The 17,972-nt window shown below is 48.1% G+C and overlaps 1 protein-coding gene across 1 annotated transcript; it reads right to left on the bottom strand.

The window, feature by feature from the left end:
- Positions 1-532: 532 nt before the first annotated feature.
- On the bottom strand, positions 533-3,654 carry LOC120656262 (protein POLYCHOME-like). Its single transcript, XM_039934301.1, has 4 exons — positions 3,343-3,654; positions 3,170-3,240; positions 2,806-3,075; positions 533-1,286 (listed from the first exon to the last, which is right to left on the bottom strand). Exons 1-4 carry the CDS (start codon positions 3,449-3,451, stop codon positions 909-911), a joined length of 828 nt encoding a protein of 275 aa, XP_039790235.1. The 5' UTR covers positions 3,452-3,654; the 3' UTR covers positions 533-908.
- Positions 3,655-17,972: the final 14,318 nt, after the last annotated feature.

Here is a 17,972-nt window from a genome sequence, read left to right as displayed (position 1 = left end):
TGGTGCGCGCGGCCGAGACGGGCCGGCGTGACGGCCCGTGGGGCCGTGGCCGTGGGCGCCGTCCCGAATTTCGAATTCGTAGGCGGCTGGACCGTTGCCCGTTGGCCTTGGCGGAGGTCGGAGTCTCGGAGAGGCGTGAACGTGATCGGTGAAGATCAGATTCCGCTAATAAAAATTTTTGAATAGTCGAGTGATTGTGAATTTGTGATAGCTCTAATCGTCCCTCCACGTTGGATTGATCATCTTCTTGCGCACTCACATCCTACTTGTGTCGGTTTTGATGTCTTGGAAAGTTGGAAGTGGAGGAGTGATATGTCAAATGTGCAAGGAGGAGCATTGGTTGCTGATGCTGGAGGCAACATCATATCTACTAGTTATCTACCACAAGTTCAAAAGTCCAAGCTGTATTCTATTTCAAAACAAATTTCAGATAACTTCGCCATGTCATGCTAGCGACGATTCAGCAATGCAATGTAGCCAATAGTGTCACCGACAAAGTGCCAATAAAACTTGGCGATAAAAGTATTCAATCTGTCAAAGTAATGGTCCACCGTTTTTCTATTGGGATCAATATCTGTCACGTATTTTGGTTTTATCATTGGATGAACTACATTGCTGATACAAAAGAATTAGTAATGTGTCACAACCAAAATGACTGCACAGCAGTGATTCATGTTCCAGTAAAGACGTAGAGAAGGCTATTCACAGTTGAAGCTATAAACGTAGAGAAACTGCAGTGACCATAATGCTATATGCCCTCAAGCAGAGAGCTAGGTAAGCCCTGTACCCCCAGGTCCTCAAGCAGAGAGCTCAGCAGTGATTCAGGCGAGGCGGACAAAGTTTGTTAGGATTAGCGGCTAAGAAAGCCGCAGACGATAGGAAACCATGCAGAGCAGAGCTTTCTCAGCTTATCGCATGAACATCAGGATGCGCCTTTGCACGACCCTCTTGGAAGGCTGAGCGGCCTTCGGAGTTTTCTTCAGGTTTCGCCTCACCATCTTCTCGATCTGCTCTATCGAGCTGGACAGTTTCTTCTCCATGAGATCAGAGAGAGCTGGATCATTTGGTTTGGATGGAGTGGCTTGCAAGGAGCAGTCAGATGGAGAATATGTCTTCAGCTTGTCATCGGCCAAAGAAGTTGCAGGGGTTGCAACAGCTTGAGTTTCCTCAGTTGTTGGCGTGCTTTCTGCTTGTACTGGAGTTATTGGATCCACAGAAGAATCTTCTGTCCACTGGATCAGCTGTCGAGCCGCAGCATCCTGTAGGCGACTTCTCCTCTCAAGAGCCTGCAAGTTTTGCAGTTAATACATCAGTAGATCTCCAAGGGAACACAACTCAGTGCATCCAAACTAGGTATGCATCTAACATCCAAACAAATATTATGTTCCTGCTGTCCCTGTGGTCGAGTTATTTTCCTGCCTACTCTGAACAATGGACAAACAAATTTTGACCCACTTTACAAATAGCAATATAAAACTACCTCTAATATATTTCTAAAAAAAGCACATCACAGGCAAATGATGACTACAAATGAACAAATCACAATTTTCTGAACATGAAGCAAAGTTTGTTGAGAATCTAAATTACTGTCAAAATGGAAAGCAATATTGTCTACATGTATGGGTACTACTAATTCATACTTCAAGCTTGCTTATTTTATCTGCAAAAGATTTCAGTTGAACACAATAAGATCACTTTTAGTAATTTCAACAATTCCATTGTCAACACATAAAACTATCATAGCCATGAAGATATTTTCATAATACAAGCCATGAAGATGACAAAACCAGCAAAACAGTGACAAAGGATGACATTCCATCGAATATATGGACTGTGTGATTATAGGAATCTCAGTTAGGTCACGTTAAATGAATGGATATTTTGGCAGCAACGAAGACAGGCCATTGCAAATAAGATCCTCTACAGCTGAATTAAAATTCTATCAACTTTTAAACATGAACTTGTACATAACCTTTGGTCACAAATCCACTCTTTATAATGAAGCTAGATCATTAACGCCAATCGTTGTATGTCGTAACTCATCTTAACAGAACAGGATGACGTGTGGAACATTGCAATTGCAGTGGATAGTTTCTACCCAAACAAGCACAGCAATTCAGTCATTCATGCAATAAGTGAACCTCTAATATCAGGCAAATTTACTCGCTATTAGGAACATATATCATAAATGCCAATTGTTGCATCTCGTACACATACTTCTTAATAGAACAGACTGACATGTGCAATCTTGTAGTTGCAGTGCCTAGTTTCTACAACCAAACAAGTACAGCAATACAGTCGTGCGATAAGTGAACCTCTAATACAATTGGTTAAATATTCAAGCTCTAATATACTGGGGTTAATATGACCATAAGGGAACATGAAGTAAATGTATTCAGATAAAAAATTGGCATTATTGCTCACCGGACCATTCTGTGAATATTGCCAAGTCTTATCTAGTGACAAGTAAGACAGAACAAAAGAGAATAGGTTATGCCTTGTGCGAAAATTATTGCTAGATCATTAGAATTATAAGAATCTTTTGATATGAATCACAGTATCACATTAATGAAAAAAAGGTAAGACTTGGCTCATTCCTTTAATCTACACCTTAGACTACTTTGGTAACCGTTAACCAGGATTTCGAATTCAATGACTAACATCAACTCCAACATTGGGACATTGTGGCATATCCTAGAGTACAGTTCATGCACCAAACACAACAAAACCAGAGAACTCGAAATGGTCACGGCAGGTACATAATTAAGGGAACATTGCATACACTGTAAGTAAATAGTTCATCACCTTGACGATTGATGTGATGTCACGGAGTGGGGTCCTTGGGTACCAGTCAGGTAAGAGGCTCCTCTTCTTTGGTGCAGTCCAAAAAGCCCCCACTGGTGGCACATTCTCCTTGTTGCTGGACGGTGTACGGGCCTCTCGAGCCAGCGGCTTGACAGCACCCTTCACCAGCACAGCTCCTGGCGATGCCAGCCTCCTGATAAAGAACCCACCACCAGAGATGTCGGCGAGGGCCGGCCTGGTAGCAGTCCTCACTTCAGGCATCTTGTAGTTCTGCAAGAATTTTATATAGCACATCAGTGATGCAAGGTTCATATAAATGCCTCATCAGATCAATAAATGGGCGCAGGAACCACAATTTCCTTACAGCTATTATGCTCTTTTCTGTTCTTGGTGTGAGTCCTGTCGTTCTTCTCCTGACTATGCGCGAAATTTCTCCTGTATCCATGCAACAATTATTTGGACCAAATTAGCAAGTAGAATTCAGAGATCACATCGACAAATAATGCACCAAAAACACACACACACACACACACACACCTTGTTCGGTCCAGGTCAGGTTTTTGCTCTTTCCTACGGCTCTAAGATGCCTACCTCCTGCAAGAACGACGCAGGGCAGACAAGACCCATGGATAAGCATCGTCAGCATGAAGAAATTGCCTCATGAAACATCCGAGCTACCTAATTCGCGATCTTTCTTCTCATAATCCCACCTCAATCTACTACCTTCCCTGGGATTCGCACATAAAGAACCCAAAGAAACGCTTCTGAAGAGAGCGATTGGGGGCGAAGGCGAACCAGCAAAACCAACCCAAAGAACCAACCAAATCCCCATCCCTACCCGCTTCGCGATGCTTACCTCTGGTAGATTCCCGCGCCGCTCAGAGTTCCGCACGCCAAACCTTACCCTTCCGCAGATCTGCAAGGAAAGAACCAGAGGAAAACCCCATCACCAAACAGCTCGGAAAATCGCAACAAAACCAAACCACCCCCAAAATCCTCCAAGAAGCCGCAGAGTTACTCACGATTAGCTCGGCTCCTCCCCGATCTGCGCCTGTCCGATCCCCGCGACGACTACTCCCTACGATACAGCCCCGATTCGGGTGGAATTTCTGGGTAGATTTCCTAGGGTTCGTGCGTGCCTGGTGGTGCTATGCTACGGCCTACGGCTCTAAATGGTTTTTGGGGAGGGCGACGCGCCGACGCCGGCGGGGGTTTTAACGGGTTCGAAATTGGCGAGCCGGTGGAACGAGAGTAGCATCCGGGCGTCCGTTTGTTCCAGCGAGCCAGATGGACGGATGGGATGGTTTCGGTGTATGGACCTGGTGCGCGGACTGCGGGGTTTCGAATTTTTTGACCGTTAGGCTCGGCGGAATGCTCTCTGATCAGGCCGGTGATGGTTGGTTTATCTCTGTTCCACGTTGGGAGCTTTGATTTCGATGACCTCGTATGATCAGGCCGGGGTACTCTCTCTCTCGTTCGTATGCTTTGATTTCATTTTTCAGGTTTGATGATTTGAAAGAAGCACTTTCCATTTCAGTTGAAGCTCTTTCCAAAATGGGATCCCACTTGGAGAGTAATACAAATATTTGACTAAGAAGAGTTGGAGCCTTGAAGGTAGACCTGATCATTTATCGGGTTGGGTTGGGTTCGGATCGGGTCACTTCGAGTTTCGGGTCAAAAAATGTTGACTCATGTCCGACCCATGACATGGTCGGTTGGGTTTTTTATGAGTTTTGGATCAAATATTTTGGCATGTACCCGACCCGTCACTTGATCGGGTCGGGTCGGATTTTTTAGACGAGTTGGGTCGGGTTTAGCGGGTCGGGTGGTCCGTAATTAGGTCTACTTGAAGGTACACTAAGGAGTCACTCATTTGCACCCCTATTTTTTTTATTATGGATCATTTCACTTCACTTCAAATTACCCACATTCTGTTTGTTGGCGATACTATCAAAATATTAAAAAAATTTCTAGGGTTTCAAGTTTTTCGATCCTTCTTACCAGGTGGCCCACACTGGAACATTTCATTTTTTTTGGATCCTTCAAAATACTTGCATGTCAAGGGAACTAATTTAAATTTGGAATGCAAGGAGAGGTTTGGGAGCTTCGGTTGTCCTTCTCTGATACTGAAAATTTGTCGTCCCACACTCTGAACTCTTTGGTATCTAAATTTATGAATATCTAATATGTGTTAATAACCCATTGGAGCACCATTCTAAAGTCAAGGATTCCCATCTCTAATCAATTAAGTTAATTATCTAAGTGCATAATCTTCAAATTAATCTATGCCATTATAACCTTAAACTACCAAAATAACAGTATAGAGATCTTTATCCTTGTTCCGATCAAGGTGTATATATTCAGTAGCATCAGAGCCCAACATTCTTATCTAGTTAATGAAGATGAGAAATAATTATGTGCACATGAAAATAAGCACTCATCTATTTGTCGAACTCCAGAATGTAATGAAATGCCCCAAATGATAATGCATCATGAAAATGGAGTGACAGTAATGAGAATTCATGGATGAACCACTTACTTGTTTTTCCTGATAGAAAAAAAAAACACACGACGGGAAGAGGCAGACAGGCACCCCGCATTGCACTAAGAAGGAGGTAGCGAGACCCGAACCTGGGCTGGCCGCCTAAAAGCATGCTCACGCTCTGCTAGCCGCTTAGCTCGCGAGAGCCTCGTTTTCCCCTGATAGATAGCCATAGGCTTACAAAATATAATAAATGGACTCGAATCCTAGAAGTTGCGGTATTCGACTTCTAGCCAAGGCCACCATTTTTGTCGGGTTGATGTGCTTTGGGACACCCTGGAAAATGGCAGGCTTATTTCATCTTTGTATGGTAAATGTATTCTCGATGCCTCCTAAGTCTATACCAAGTTGTGGGCTGTGTTACCGAATTTGAAAGTAAGGTTGAGTGTCCGAGGATTATGGGAAGAAGAGGAGACCGACCATCGATGACCATGAAGATGGAGTACTTAAAAGTCATACACAGCTGGAGTGAAAGAGTTCTAAATTTAGGAGACACTTGGAGTTAGTAGAGGTGGAAGAGTGAAGGCTCAGATGGCATTGTTGAACTTGAAGAGAGGCAGGAAGTTTAATGCTTCCAGCTATGGTTTCTAGAGCGCGACATATATTGGACCTACTTTGGCTGACTTATATATGTTTGCCTTTGTGTGTGCGCGCGCTATAATTTTGATGATCCATACTAAAATTTGCAGTGGTAGCTTTACAATGACTACTACCAGTGGTTCAGCAGATGAATACAAAAGGGTAGCTTATGTTATTATTACTTCTCTACTCCCTCCGTGCCTTTTTTAGGGCTTGTTAGGTTTTGAAAATTCCAAACTTATAAATCTGGACTAACAATTAATAAAACTATATGCCTATTTGTTTTGTGTATGAAAGTTATATCAATATATATATATATTCGTGTAAGAGAAATTATTGTCAAAGTAAGCTTTTTGATATTTTCATTTTCAAATTCTAGTATAGCTAATAAGAAAGAGATCACATGGAATGAGGATAGTGGTACTCTATTTAACTAGTGACCGCAAAAGGATGCTGATGGCATGCGATAAAATGAGGCGACGAACTAATGAGAACATAACAGAAAAGGCTGAAGGGAGCCTTTAGCGTGAAGTGATAAATAACATAAGGCATAGCCGAATTGCTATTTTCTTGAAGAAAAAGAATAAGAAAGAATCAGAACATTATCAAAGCTTGCTGCAGTATGAGTTATTGTTCATGAAGATCTGTGGTCCAAATACAGAAGCAAACAGTTGAACCCGCGTATGGGGTATGTTTTTTCCTTCTAAGTTTTCTTTTGTCTTGGAACAATCCAAACACGCAACAGAGTAACAGAACCTGGTCTCAAATCCTGGCTAGGAAACAGTGAGTTTGAAATATAATCGACGAAACAATTTGGGAGGAAATAGATTACCATATACAGACACCCTGCAGCAGTACTTGTCGCGTGCCGACACTAAGCCTAGCCGACACAGGGTGGTCACCTGCACAGTGCCGTGGGTTTTCTCAGCTGAATCCGCATGTGGGCTTGACGTCCGCTGAGATCGCAGTGCTACGTCTGGATTTAGCCCTGACAGCAGAGTCTTGCTCTGCTTCCATTGACAGATAGTCACAGATAGTCACGATCCTGGTGCATCCTAATCCTACACATCGCTACAGAGCACTTCTGAGTGGACATGGCCGAGGCATCCTAATCCTATCACGTCTTGTATGTTTGTATTTCTTGCCTTCGTTGGGCTAGAAGACAACTGTGATGGAGCAATAAGCTTCAGGAGAATTCTCTGCAGTTGAGGCAGGAGCAGCTTATAAACAGCTCAACTAAATATATACAACATGTTGAATAATAAGGGGAGAGAAATCGGAGCATCAGAGGGTTCTCCGGATTAACTACTTGTTGCAAAAGAGTGTCGAATACATGTGATGAAATAATGGCAACAACCTAACACTGCACCTGTGATAAATTACATTGGTGAAGCCAGCCGTCATGGCCTGATGGCTAGTAACTCGAGAAAAATGAAGGATGGAACGAGAAGATTATTAGAGTCTGTTTGTGCCTTGCTGAAACACGGTCAGACAGAAAAACGGTGTACAGTACGCCACTCTTGGGTGCATCAGAGCCACGGACTCCATAGCCTAGTACGATCCTTCAGATAGCCTCGACTACCTCTTCTCCCTGTCCTTGTCACCAGGCCTCGTCTCCGTGACACATCTGCTCTCGAGAAGGGTTGCGTAGAAGCGCTCTCCTTCGGCGTAGAAAATGGTGCGTGCAGAGGAGAGCAGGAGAAGCGCTAAACATTTCTGATGCATCCTAATCCTGTGCAGCCTGGAGAGTGCTCTGTTCAGCTTGAATAGATCGACCTATCCGGTACATCTTCTTTCGTCTTTTATTTTATATGTTTGCGAGGAGGCAAGTTTTGTGAGCCTTTCTGCAATCGAGGATGAAGCTTATAAAGTTTACAAAAAAATACAAAACACATTGGAGTATAAAAAGCATGGCCCAACAAACATAGAGGAAGAAACCAAAACTGAACTCTAGTTCATTACTGAGGGGTTGTTTGGTTCCAGGAGCTAAACTTTAGACTATGTCACATTCAAGAGAATCTTGATATTTATTAATATTAAATAAAATCTGATTACAAAACTAACTACAGAACCCTGGGGCTAAATTACGAGACAAATATAATGACCGAAATTATCGGATGGTTACTGTAGCACCGCTGTAGCAAATCATGGATTAATTAGGCTCATTAGATTCGTCTCGCAAATTAGCACTCATCTGTCAAAAAGGTTTTATAAATAAATTTTATTTGATATTCCTAAATGATAAGATTCCTTTTAATATGACAGGGGCTAAAAAAAGCTGATGGAAACAAACAGGGCCTGAGTACTGCAAGAAAGTTGTGAGAACCGCCCAATTTGATACTATTTTAAACGAACCGCCGGTCATTATCACCAAGATGAAAGTTAACACGTGCTGGCTGGAGAGCGTGCCACGTGTTATCCCACATCTAGAGACACGAATAACCGACACGTCATCTGTCCAAAATAACATCAAATCCGGTAGTCCCGGTATGTGCTCCAACATACACCCAGGATCCAGCATATGCACATACCGTTTACAATCAGATACATCGCCACAGAACCACTATTAGAGATATGTATAGCTGACTTGTCTTGTACTCTAAGTCTGACTTGTCTTATACTCTAAGTCTACTTGACTCTTACTTGTACATCAAGCCGTCTCGGCTATATATATGAAAGGTCACCCCCCACAATGGGTGTGTGGTGTTTCCCCCTCTCACTATCTCTCTACATGGTATCAAGAGTCCGGGCCCTAATTCCCTGGCTCCCAACCCCTCCGCTGCCCTAATTCCCGTGTGCCGCCACCCGGTCCGCACGGCCACCACCCCACCCGGCCGCGCCATCTCCCTGGCTGCGCCGCCCCAGGTGCCGCCTCCTTGGCCGCGCCGCCCCCTGGCCACGCTGTCCCTACGCCGCGCCGCTTCCCTGGCCGCGCCGCCCCTAGTGCCGATCAATCTGATTCGGCGCCATGTCGACGGATTCGTCCACCTCGTCGGCGTCCAGCCCTAGCTCTGGCATCGGCACGACGCCCGGCTCCTCCGACTCCGTCCTCCCGGTCTTCATCAACCCGTACGCCTCCGTCAACGTCAAGACCCACGTCCCCATTGAGCTCGACCTCCGGCTGCCAAACTACAACAAGTGGTACACCTTCTTCACCGCCATGTGAGGCAAGTTTGGCCTTCTAGGACACATCGACGGCACCATCACGTCCCGTCCGACTGATCCCACCTGGAATCAGCCGGACGCTTGTGTGCGCAGCTGGATGTACGGCTTCGTCTCCGATGAGGTTCTTGACCTCGCCATGGCGCCAGATCAGACCGCCCGTGCTCTCTACACGGCCATTCGTGATCTGCTCCAGGCGAACCAGGAGCCGCGTGCCGTCATCCTGAACCAGGAGTTCGCCTCCTTGTCTCAGAGCGACCTTCCCATCGAGGCTTACGCCTCACAGCTGAAGCAGACTGCGACGCTCTTCGCAATATCGGCCACCCCATCCTGGATCGCCAACTGGTGCTCAATCTGCTGAACGGCATCAACCCACGCCTCGCTAACACTGCCGACATCATCGCCAACACGAGGCCACTACCGACCTTCACCGAGGCAGTGAACATGCTTCGCCTGAAGGAACTTTGCCTTGCCAATGACAAAAAGGTCGCCTCCAACACTGCCCTTACTGCCTCCACGACAGCAGGCTGCACCTCTGCGTCCTGCCGCTCAACGTCCTCGCCTGCTTCGCAGCCCCGCGGCGGCGGCGGCCGCAAGCAGCAGCAACAGCAGACGGGCCAGGGTTCCCAAGGAGGAGCGCGCGGCGAACCCCAGCCCGCCGGCCCATGGGTCTGCTTCAACCCGTGGGCCTGGGGCCCACAGCAACAGTGGAACCCTCCCATGGCGCACTTCCCTCAGGCTCACACCGCCTTCGCGCTGCCGCAGGTGTCGACTCCTGCGCCAGCGCCCGCCGGCTACCCTGCACCAGGCCCTTCCATGATGGGCGCATGGGACCAGGCCGGTCTCATCGCCGCCCTCAACCAGATAGCGAAGCAGCGCAACAGCCCTTGGGTCCTCGACACTGGAGCGACATCTCATATGTCCTCCAACGACAGTATACTTCTATCCCGTCTTTCCCATTCGCCGTCCTTCATCACAGTCGGCAATGGAAATTCCATACCAATTTCTTGTCGTGGCACTTCCAGTATTCCTATAGCTGATTATCTTTTTCAACTCAATAATGTTCTTATCGCTCTGCATCTTGTTCGTAACATGTTATCTGTTCAACAGCTTACTCGCGATAATAACTGTTCCGTTGAGTTTGACGCTTTTGGCTTCTCTATTAAGGATCTGAAGACCAAGACCGTGATTCTTCGCTGCAATAGTGGCGGGGATCTCTACACCATTCCACCCGCCCACGCCAGCTCCTCTGCAGCCGCCTGTCACATCGCCTCTGCTTCGTCCTCGCTGTGGCACTCACGTCTTGGTCATCCTGCACCAGCCGCCATTAGTGAACTTAATAAAATTTCAGCTATTTCATGTAATAATGCAACACGTGGTCTTTGTCATGCTTGCCAGCTCGGCAAACACATGTGTCTGCCCTTTACTTGTTCATCATCTAGCACTTCTGCCCCCTTTGAACTCGTTCATTACGATGTCTGGACATCACCGGTGCTTAGCATATCAGGTTTTAAGTACTATCTTGTGATGGTTGATGATTTCACACATTACTGTTGGGCTTTTCCTCTTCGGCATAAATCTGAGGTCCACAGGCATATTGTTGAGTTTGTTGCTTATGCTCATACCCAGTTCAGCTTGTCTGTCAAGTGTTTTCAGGCGGACAACGGCACCGAGTTCATCAACAACGCCACTTCTACCTTCCTTGCTAGTCGCGGTGTCTTGCTTCGCACCTCGTGCCCCTATACCTCTGCACAGAATGGCAAGGCTGAACGGATGTTGCGCACACTCAACAACATGGTGCGCACCCTCTTGTTTCATGCTTCTATGCCTCCCGCCTACTGGATGGAGGCACTGGCGATCGCCGTTTTCCTGCTCAATAGGCGGCCCTCCTCAACCATCAGTAACGGTATACCACATCATCTCCTGCATCGCTCTATGCCAGACTATTCCTCTCTTCGAGTTTTTGGCTGCCTGTGCTACCCAAACCTTAGTGCCACGACACCTCACAAACTTGCTCCACGCTCTTCTGTTTGCGTGTTCATCGGTTATCCCTCCTCCCAAAAGGGCTACCACTGCCTCGATCTCTCGACCAGACGTGTGATCGTCTTCCGTCATGTGATTTTTGATGAGACTAATTTTCCGTTTTCGGCTACAAAGTCGTCTGCGGAGGCTCTTGATTTTCTCCTGCAGGATCGTCGTCACGTCTCTCCCTCGCCTCCTGCCACCAGCGAGCCCTCCCAGGCTCCTGTCGCTGGGCGGGATCTGGTTGACCCCCTAGAGGATGACCCCGCCATTCTCTGGTGCGGTCCTATTCTCTCGACTGTGGCAGCCATTGGCGGGCCTCCGCCGATCCCTAGACCGGCCCCTTCGCCCGCTCCTACGCCGGCCCTGGCCGCCGGTCGTTCACCGGCTCCTGCTCCGACCGCGGCTGCGCCCCAGCCGCACCCTGCGGGACGCGAGTTCCGTTTCGTCTACAATCATCGCCCGCCTCTAGCGCACATCAACGGTCCGCTGCTGCCTCGACGATCGTCCACGACTACCTCACTGTCCCCGATCCCTCAGGCGTGGGCTCTCCAGTCCTCGCCCCGGGTGGTTGTTCCGTGCCCGCCCCGGATCCACCTCGTCGTGTTGTGATGAGGGCGCAAACTAGCTCTCTTCCAGGGCCTGCTGATCGTCTGACGTACTCTGCCGTCCACGCCTCTCCACTTCCGGCTAACTACCGCAGTGCCCTCGCCGATCCGAATTGGCATGCTGCGATGGAGGACGAGTACAAGGCGCTGATTGACAATGGCACCTGGCGCCTAGTTCCTCGACCACCTGGTGCCAACGTCGTCTCCGGCAAATGGATCTTCAAGCACAAGTACAACTCCGACGGCTCTCTTGCTCGCCATAAAGCAAGATGGGTCGTTCGCGGGTTCTCACAGCAGTACGACATCGACTACGACGAGACGTTCAGTCCGGTTGTCAAACCGGCCACTATTCGGGTCGTCCTCAGCATCGCCGCTTCTCGCACTTGGCCTATACACCAGCTGGACGTGAAGAACGCTTTTCTTCATGGTCATTTGGACAAGACGGTCTACTGCCAGCAGCCGCCCGGTTTCGTCGACCCCACTGCACCTGATCATGTCTGTTTTTTGCAGAAGTCCTTATATGGGCTCAAGCAGGCACCTCGAGCGTGGTACCAGCGTTTCGCCACATACATTTGTGGCCTTGGCTTCGCAGCCTCGGCTACAGATACGTCTCTCTTTGTTTACAAAGAGGGTGCTACCACTGCTTAATTGTTGCTCTACGTCGACGACATCATCTTGACGGCGTCCTCGACGGATCTTCTTCGCCGGCTAACAGGGCTACTCCACTCCGAATTCGCCATGATCGATCTCGGGGATCTCCATCACTTCCTCAGGATTTCGGTCACATGCTGTCGGATGGCCTCTTTCTGTCTCAGCGACAGTATGCGGTGGATCTCCTCCAGCGTGCCGGCATGGCCGAGTGTCACTCCACGTTGACACCAGTGGACACTCGTGCCAAGCTGTTGGCCACAGATGGAGCTCCGGTGGCCGACGCCACCCAGTATCGAAGTCTGGCTGGTGCCCTTCAGTACTTGACACTAACGCGCCCCGACCTCGCCTAAGCTGTTCAGCAGGTGTGCCTCTTCATGCACGATCCACGGGAGCCTCATCTAGTGTTGCTCAAGCGGATCTTGCGATATGTGAAGGGTACGCTGTCTACTGGCTTGCACATCGGTGCTGGTCCAGTTTCCTCCCTCACTGCATACTCAGATGCAGACTGGGCCGGCTGTCCAGACTCTCGGCGATCTACTTCGGGCTACTGTGTCTTCCTCGGCGACAACCTAGTGTCTTGGTCCTCCAAACGACAGACTACTGTCTCTCGTTCGAGTACGGAGGCTGAGTATCGTGCTGTGGCGCACGCTGTGGCTGAGACCTGCTGGCTTCGGCAGCTTCTTCAGGAGCTTCATGCGCCTCTGTCTTCGGCGACGATTGTCTACTGTGATAATGTCAGTTCTGTATACCTGACATCAAATCCAGTACATCATCGGCGCACGAAGCATATAGAGATCGATATTCACTTCGTCTGCGACCAGGTGCCTTTGGGGCAGGTTCGTGTGCTACGCGTTCCGTCGTCTCGCCAGTTCGCAGATATTATGACCAAAGGCTTGCCTGTACAGTTATTTACTGATTTTAGGTCCAGTCTTTGCATCTGGGATCCTCCCGCTCAGACTGCGGGTGGGTATTAGAGATATGTATAGCTGACTTGTCTTGTACTCTAAGTCTACTTGACTCTTACTTGTACATCAAGCTGTCTCGGCTATATATATGAAAGGTCACCCCCCCACAATGGGTGTGCGGTGTTTCCCCCTCTCGCTATCTCTCTACAACCACAAAGAGCAGTTTTACACACTTAATATTACAAGTTCAATATAGGTGGGTTCAAACTAACTTCCAGCACAAGCATTGGGCTCACGAAATCTATATTAAACAGAAACTTAAAGTTTATTGAATTTACATGCTCTCACGGAGCTCAACTATGATAAAGACCTACTAAGATAATGATGCCTTGCTCAAGGACATCACCACAGTTGCAACGACCCATTCCCCCCCCCCCGCATTGGGATCAGCGGGGTAGAAGTGGCCGTACACCACTTCCGGCTCAACTGCAACTAGGTTTAGAAAGCAACCTGAGTAGAAAAGGTACTCGCAAGATTTACGCGATTAAATAAGCAAGGATTATGCAAAGGCTCAAATGAAAACTTTAGGGTTAAGTAAATATTGCACAGCCAGAGCTCTCTAAACTATCACCTAGCAAGATTAATTATTCTTGCTCAAACTCCAAAAGTTTTAGTTGATTAAGAGCATAATATGAAATACAATTGATTCTAGAAGCGACATGAACCATTTCCAACTGAACCGAGCTTTCTACGAAGAGTTCAACAGACAAAGAGCTTGCTCATAACCGAGAGCGCGGCAATTCGAATTAATTTAAACCTTACAAGGGTGTACTACTTTACCCACAGGATGCAAGGACCATGCGACTCACCCAACCAGCTAAATTAGATGAGGGGGTACTCGCGTCAACCGTTCCCAACGAGGCTCAATCATTGAGGGTATGCCCAGCTTGCGCGTGGAGTAACTTCGGTCCACCGGGGATACCTCTAAACTTTCCTACACATAGCTCCAGTCCACCCGGGGGCACCCCTAAGCCTCCCTGCATAGCCCGTTGGCCACGCATTTGGGACCGGGCCTCAATGATAAGTCAAAGGAGGTAATTGGCTCATCCGTACTATTATTTGGATATGTGGTAGCACAGAAAGGTGCTCAAAGCCGACGTCATCCACATACGGTCCTTAAACGATCCAAGCGGACTATGCCCATGTGACTTCATTCTCTAGGCCCTATCATTCCGCTCGAATCTTGATACTACCAAACCCTTAACAACCAAATCGAATCAGTGCGATCAAGGGTAACCGGTAGATGTGATCCTACAAACTATTCCTGTCTAGCGAGCAATATAAGTATTCTAAGCAGGGCTAAGCATCTAGTCAAGTTAAGTAATTAACTGACTAACAAGTGACAAGGACATGGATAACAATTCAAGGAAAGATAATGCATGAAAGCAGGTACAAGAATACAATACATACATACTATATATAACCCAACATTACCCGGTGAGATAACTAATTAAATTAGCTTAAATAGGAGCAAGGATTCATGCTTAGCTACTTGCCTTGGTTAACTTCGGGCTCGGCCGCGAACTGGATTCCGGGTTCAGACTCAACGGACTCGGCGGGCTCCACGGGTTCGACCTCCGATGGTTCGGTCACTAGAATGCATGAATGCGATGCAAGAATTAAGAAATGAACTAAACAACAAGCATAAATCATGAAATAATTTGAGCATGCAGAGGACATTGCAAGGGACTCATGAAAATTGGTTTTGTAGCAAAAGCATTTTCCTATAATTAATAATAAATATATATTAAGTTTCAGCTATTCAAAATAAGATAAATTAGAAAAGGCATGCAAAATTAACCAAATAAATCTAAGAAAATTATCATAGATACTAGGCAAGAAAACAAAGCTAACAAAACTAGTTTCACCATTTTGCCACTTTCCAGTCAAAAGTTCTGCATTAACTCATTTTCGGACAGAACAAACGAAAACACACTAAAACCCTAACAAACAGCAAGGAAACATACAAAACAACATTTTTCCTAAGTAAATCTCAGTGATACGAACCCAACAAAATAAGTTTCATAAATTTCGGAGCTATACACAAATTTCTACGCATTTTTCAAGATTGCAGATATAATAAACATCACAAAACCCTAGCTAAATTGCTAGATCCACCCGGATCTGGCCAGCCCAGAGGCCGATAGGTGGGCCCCATGATCGGTGGCCCTCCCAGGCTGGGTCAAGGCGAGGCCAGGGGCCTTGACCCGCGCAGGGCGACGGCGGCGGCGCCGGCGAGGTAGGGCCGGAGAGGGACCGGGGGCGCGAGCACGGCGTGGTCTAGTGTGAGGCGATGCTCACCCCGCAAGCGGACGGCGAGGAGAAGCGACGGGGAGGCGGTGCGACGGCGGCGGGCGGCGGCGGACGGCGAGCTCTGCCGGGGAGGCCCTGCGGAAGGGGAGGGAGCCGGGTGAGGAGGGGAACGGGTCGAGGACGACGAGGGGAATCTCCCCCTGCGAGGAATCGAGGAGAGGGCGACCGGAGACGACGAATCGACGGCGGCCGCGGCAAGCAGAGCTTGGGGTGGCGGCGGCAATGGCAGGGCGGCTCTGCTCTGCTCGAACTGCAGGAGGAAGAGGAGAGGCTGGGCGCGAGGATAAGGACCGGGACGGCACGAACGCCGTGGAAGGCCGGGAAGGGGGATGAATCACGCTTGACGGCCGGCGCGTGGCGTTGACGAGCCTGTGCGCGGTCGCGGGATGGGCGCAGCTTGCCGTGGCTCGCTCGTCGATGCAGGGCGGGGCGGCGCGTGGCACGAGGGTGGCCGGTGGCGGGGCTGACACGCAGCACGCCGCGATGTGCGCCACGGCGAGCTCACCGGCTCAAAACTTTGGGGCCGTGGCAAAAGTCGTTGAAACGAGTTAGGTAGTGGGTGAACCGTGTAACCTAAATGTCATTTTGATAGTCTACTTCTCTGTAAGTAACGCATGCATCTGTCTGCTCAACGAGGGAGGCAATTTCGTCGAGGACGTATGACCAGTCACTCGTCTGGTTAGTTCTAAGCTTATTGTGACGACTAGGGAAACAAGGGGAAAATTTTGGTGGAGACGGCATGCAAAGCTTCTGCTGTGCACACATGGCATCGATTGCCGCCACGTGGCAGGCTTCTTGATTTGGCTCCATTCTATATCCCATTTCAAAAATCAATCTGGCTCTATTCATATTGATTTCTGGCAGCACTACTACTCTGGATTCAAGTCTTGGCAACCTCTTAAGAGTGTGGGAGGGACTCTGCTCTACCTTCTTCACTATACCACAACACCAAATTAGTGAATTCTAAAAATTTACCATCGCCGATAAACATTATCGCCGTTAGTTGGTGATTCTTGTTCTGTAGAGCAACGGGTCAGTTGGCAATTCTATCTGCATTTACTGTTCAATGCGACATTGCATTGGACGTGCTCAAATACGAATGAATCAATGTTTGTTTGGTTGATGTGTCCCATAATGAATGTTTGGGCACTAATAACAAAGACCAGTACTTCCCAATTATTAGTTGTGATTTTCTTGATCCATATGAATAGTTGCTATTGGACAGTTAGGTGGTCGGCGAGGTCAGTTGGCAATAATAATCTTAACAGATTGTTAGCCATCATATAGGTATGCCGTGTTTTTCTAGAGCCCAACAAACACTCAGTCGGTTAACTGGCAACCAATTGCAACCATTGGTAAATATTTATATAGATGCCACATACACCGCCTTAAACACCTTAAAGTAGTATTAGTCAGTAAAGGTTTATGCCGATTATATATGGTTTGTCTCAGCTTGAGCTCTACCAATCACTAGTTATTTTCCATGAAACCACATCAATAATCCAACTAAGGGCTAAGTCCATTATTAGGAAACAACAGTAAACAATTATAGAAGGTTGATCAGTTTAAGAGATGGGATTCATGGGGAAAAAATACAAGCAGGTAGGTGAATTAACAGCTGTCATGTACTCCTAGAGCGTAGCGTGCATCATCTCTTCACTAAAGCCAGCTCTCTCCGAGGTCCAGGCACCTCCGGCCTTGATGCCCAAGAAGCACTATGTAAGAAACGATCAAAGAAGACACTCTAATTGGAGACGCATATTTTCGGAAGCGTCTCCAAAACAAATTCCTAGACGCGTCTTTATAAAACGCGTCTCCAATATGTTTTCCTAGGCACTCGAAAAACAAAACGCGTCTCCAATGACAAGTCATCCGAGACGCGTATAAACAACCAGCGTCTGCGATTTATTCGAGACGCTGCACAACAACACGTGTCTCGGTTATTGGTGATAAAGGAGACTCGTTTCCACTAAGACGCGTCTCCAATATTAGCGTCCAATAGGAGACGCGTTTGGTTGACACGCGTCTGCAAGAATAGCACATCTAGTGACGCGTTTTGAGAAGCCCCGTCTCCACTCTTATCAGTTGGAGCTAGTGAGCCGGCCTGTAATCAAGGTCGTGGCGCTCTCTCGCGCGGTCGGTGATTGGCCGGGCGCGGGGCCGACGGCCTGTTGGCCGGCTGGCGACCTCCCGGAGTACACCCACGCCCTACGCTGGTGCTGGTCGTGCTCGATAGCGTGCTCGTGCCCTCTAGATAGCCAGCTAGCGGACCCCCGCGCACGTGCGTACATCTTCCCGGCCCGGCGGCCGCAGGCCGCGTCGCCG

This window comes from Panicum virgatum, chromosome 1N, assembly GCF_016808335.1.
Source record: "Panicum virgatum strain AP13 chromosome 1N, P.virgatum_v5, whole genome shotgun sequence".
In the NCBI taxonomy this organism is placed as follows: Eukaryota; Viridiplantae; Streptophyta; class Magnoliopsida; order Poales; family Poaceae; genus Panicum; species Panicum virgatum.
The sequence above is the reverse complement of the archived record's forward strand: the minus strand, read 5'-3'. Positions and strand labels throughout refer to the sequence as shown.

Bases quoted from the DNA above. Each gene is read 5' to 3' on its own strand.
- LOC120656262 (XM_039934301.1), bottom strand. From the start codon at position 3,451: ATGCTGACGATGCTTATCCATGGGTCTTGTCTGCCCTGCGTCGTTCTT. The intron at 3,241-3,342 runs GTGTGTGTGTGT...GCATGGATACAG, and splicing joins CCTGACCTGGACCGAACAAG to GAGAAATTTCGCGCATAGTC. The intron at 1,287-2,805 runs GTGATGAACTAT...CAAAACTTGCAG, and splicing joins ACATCACATCAATCGTCAAG to GCTCTTGAGAGGAGAAGTCG.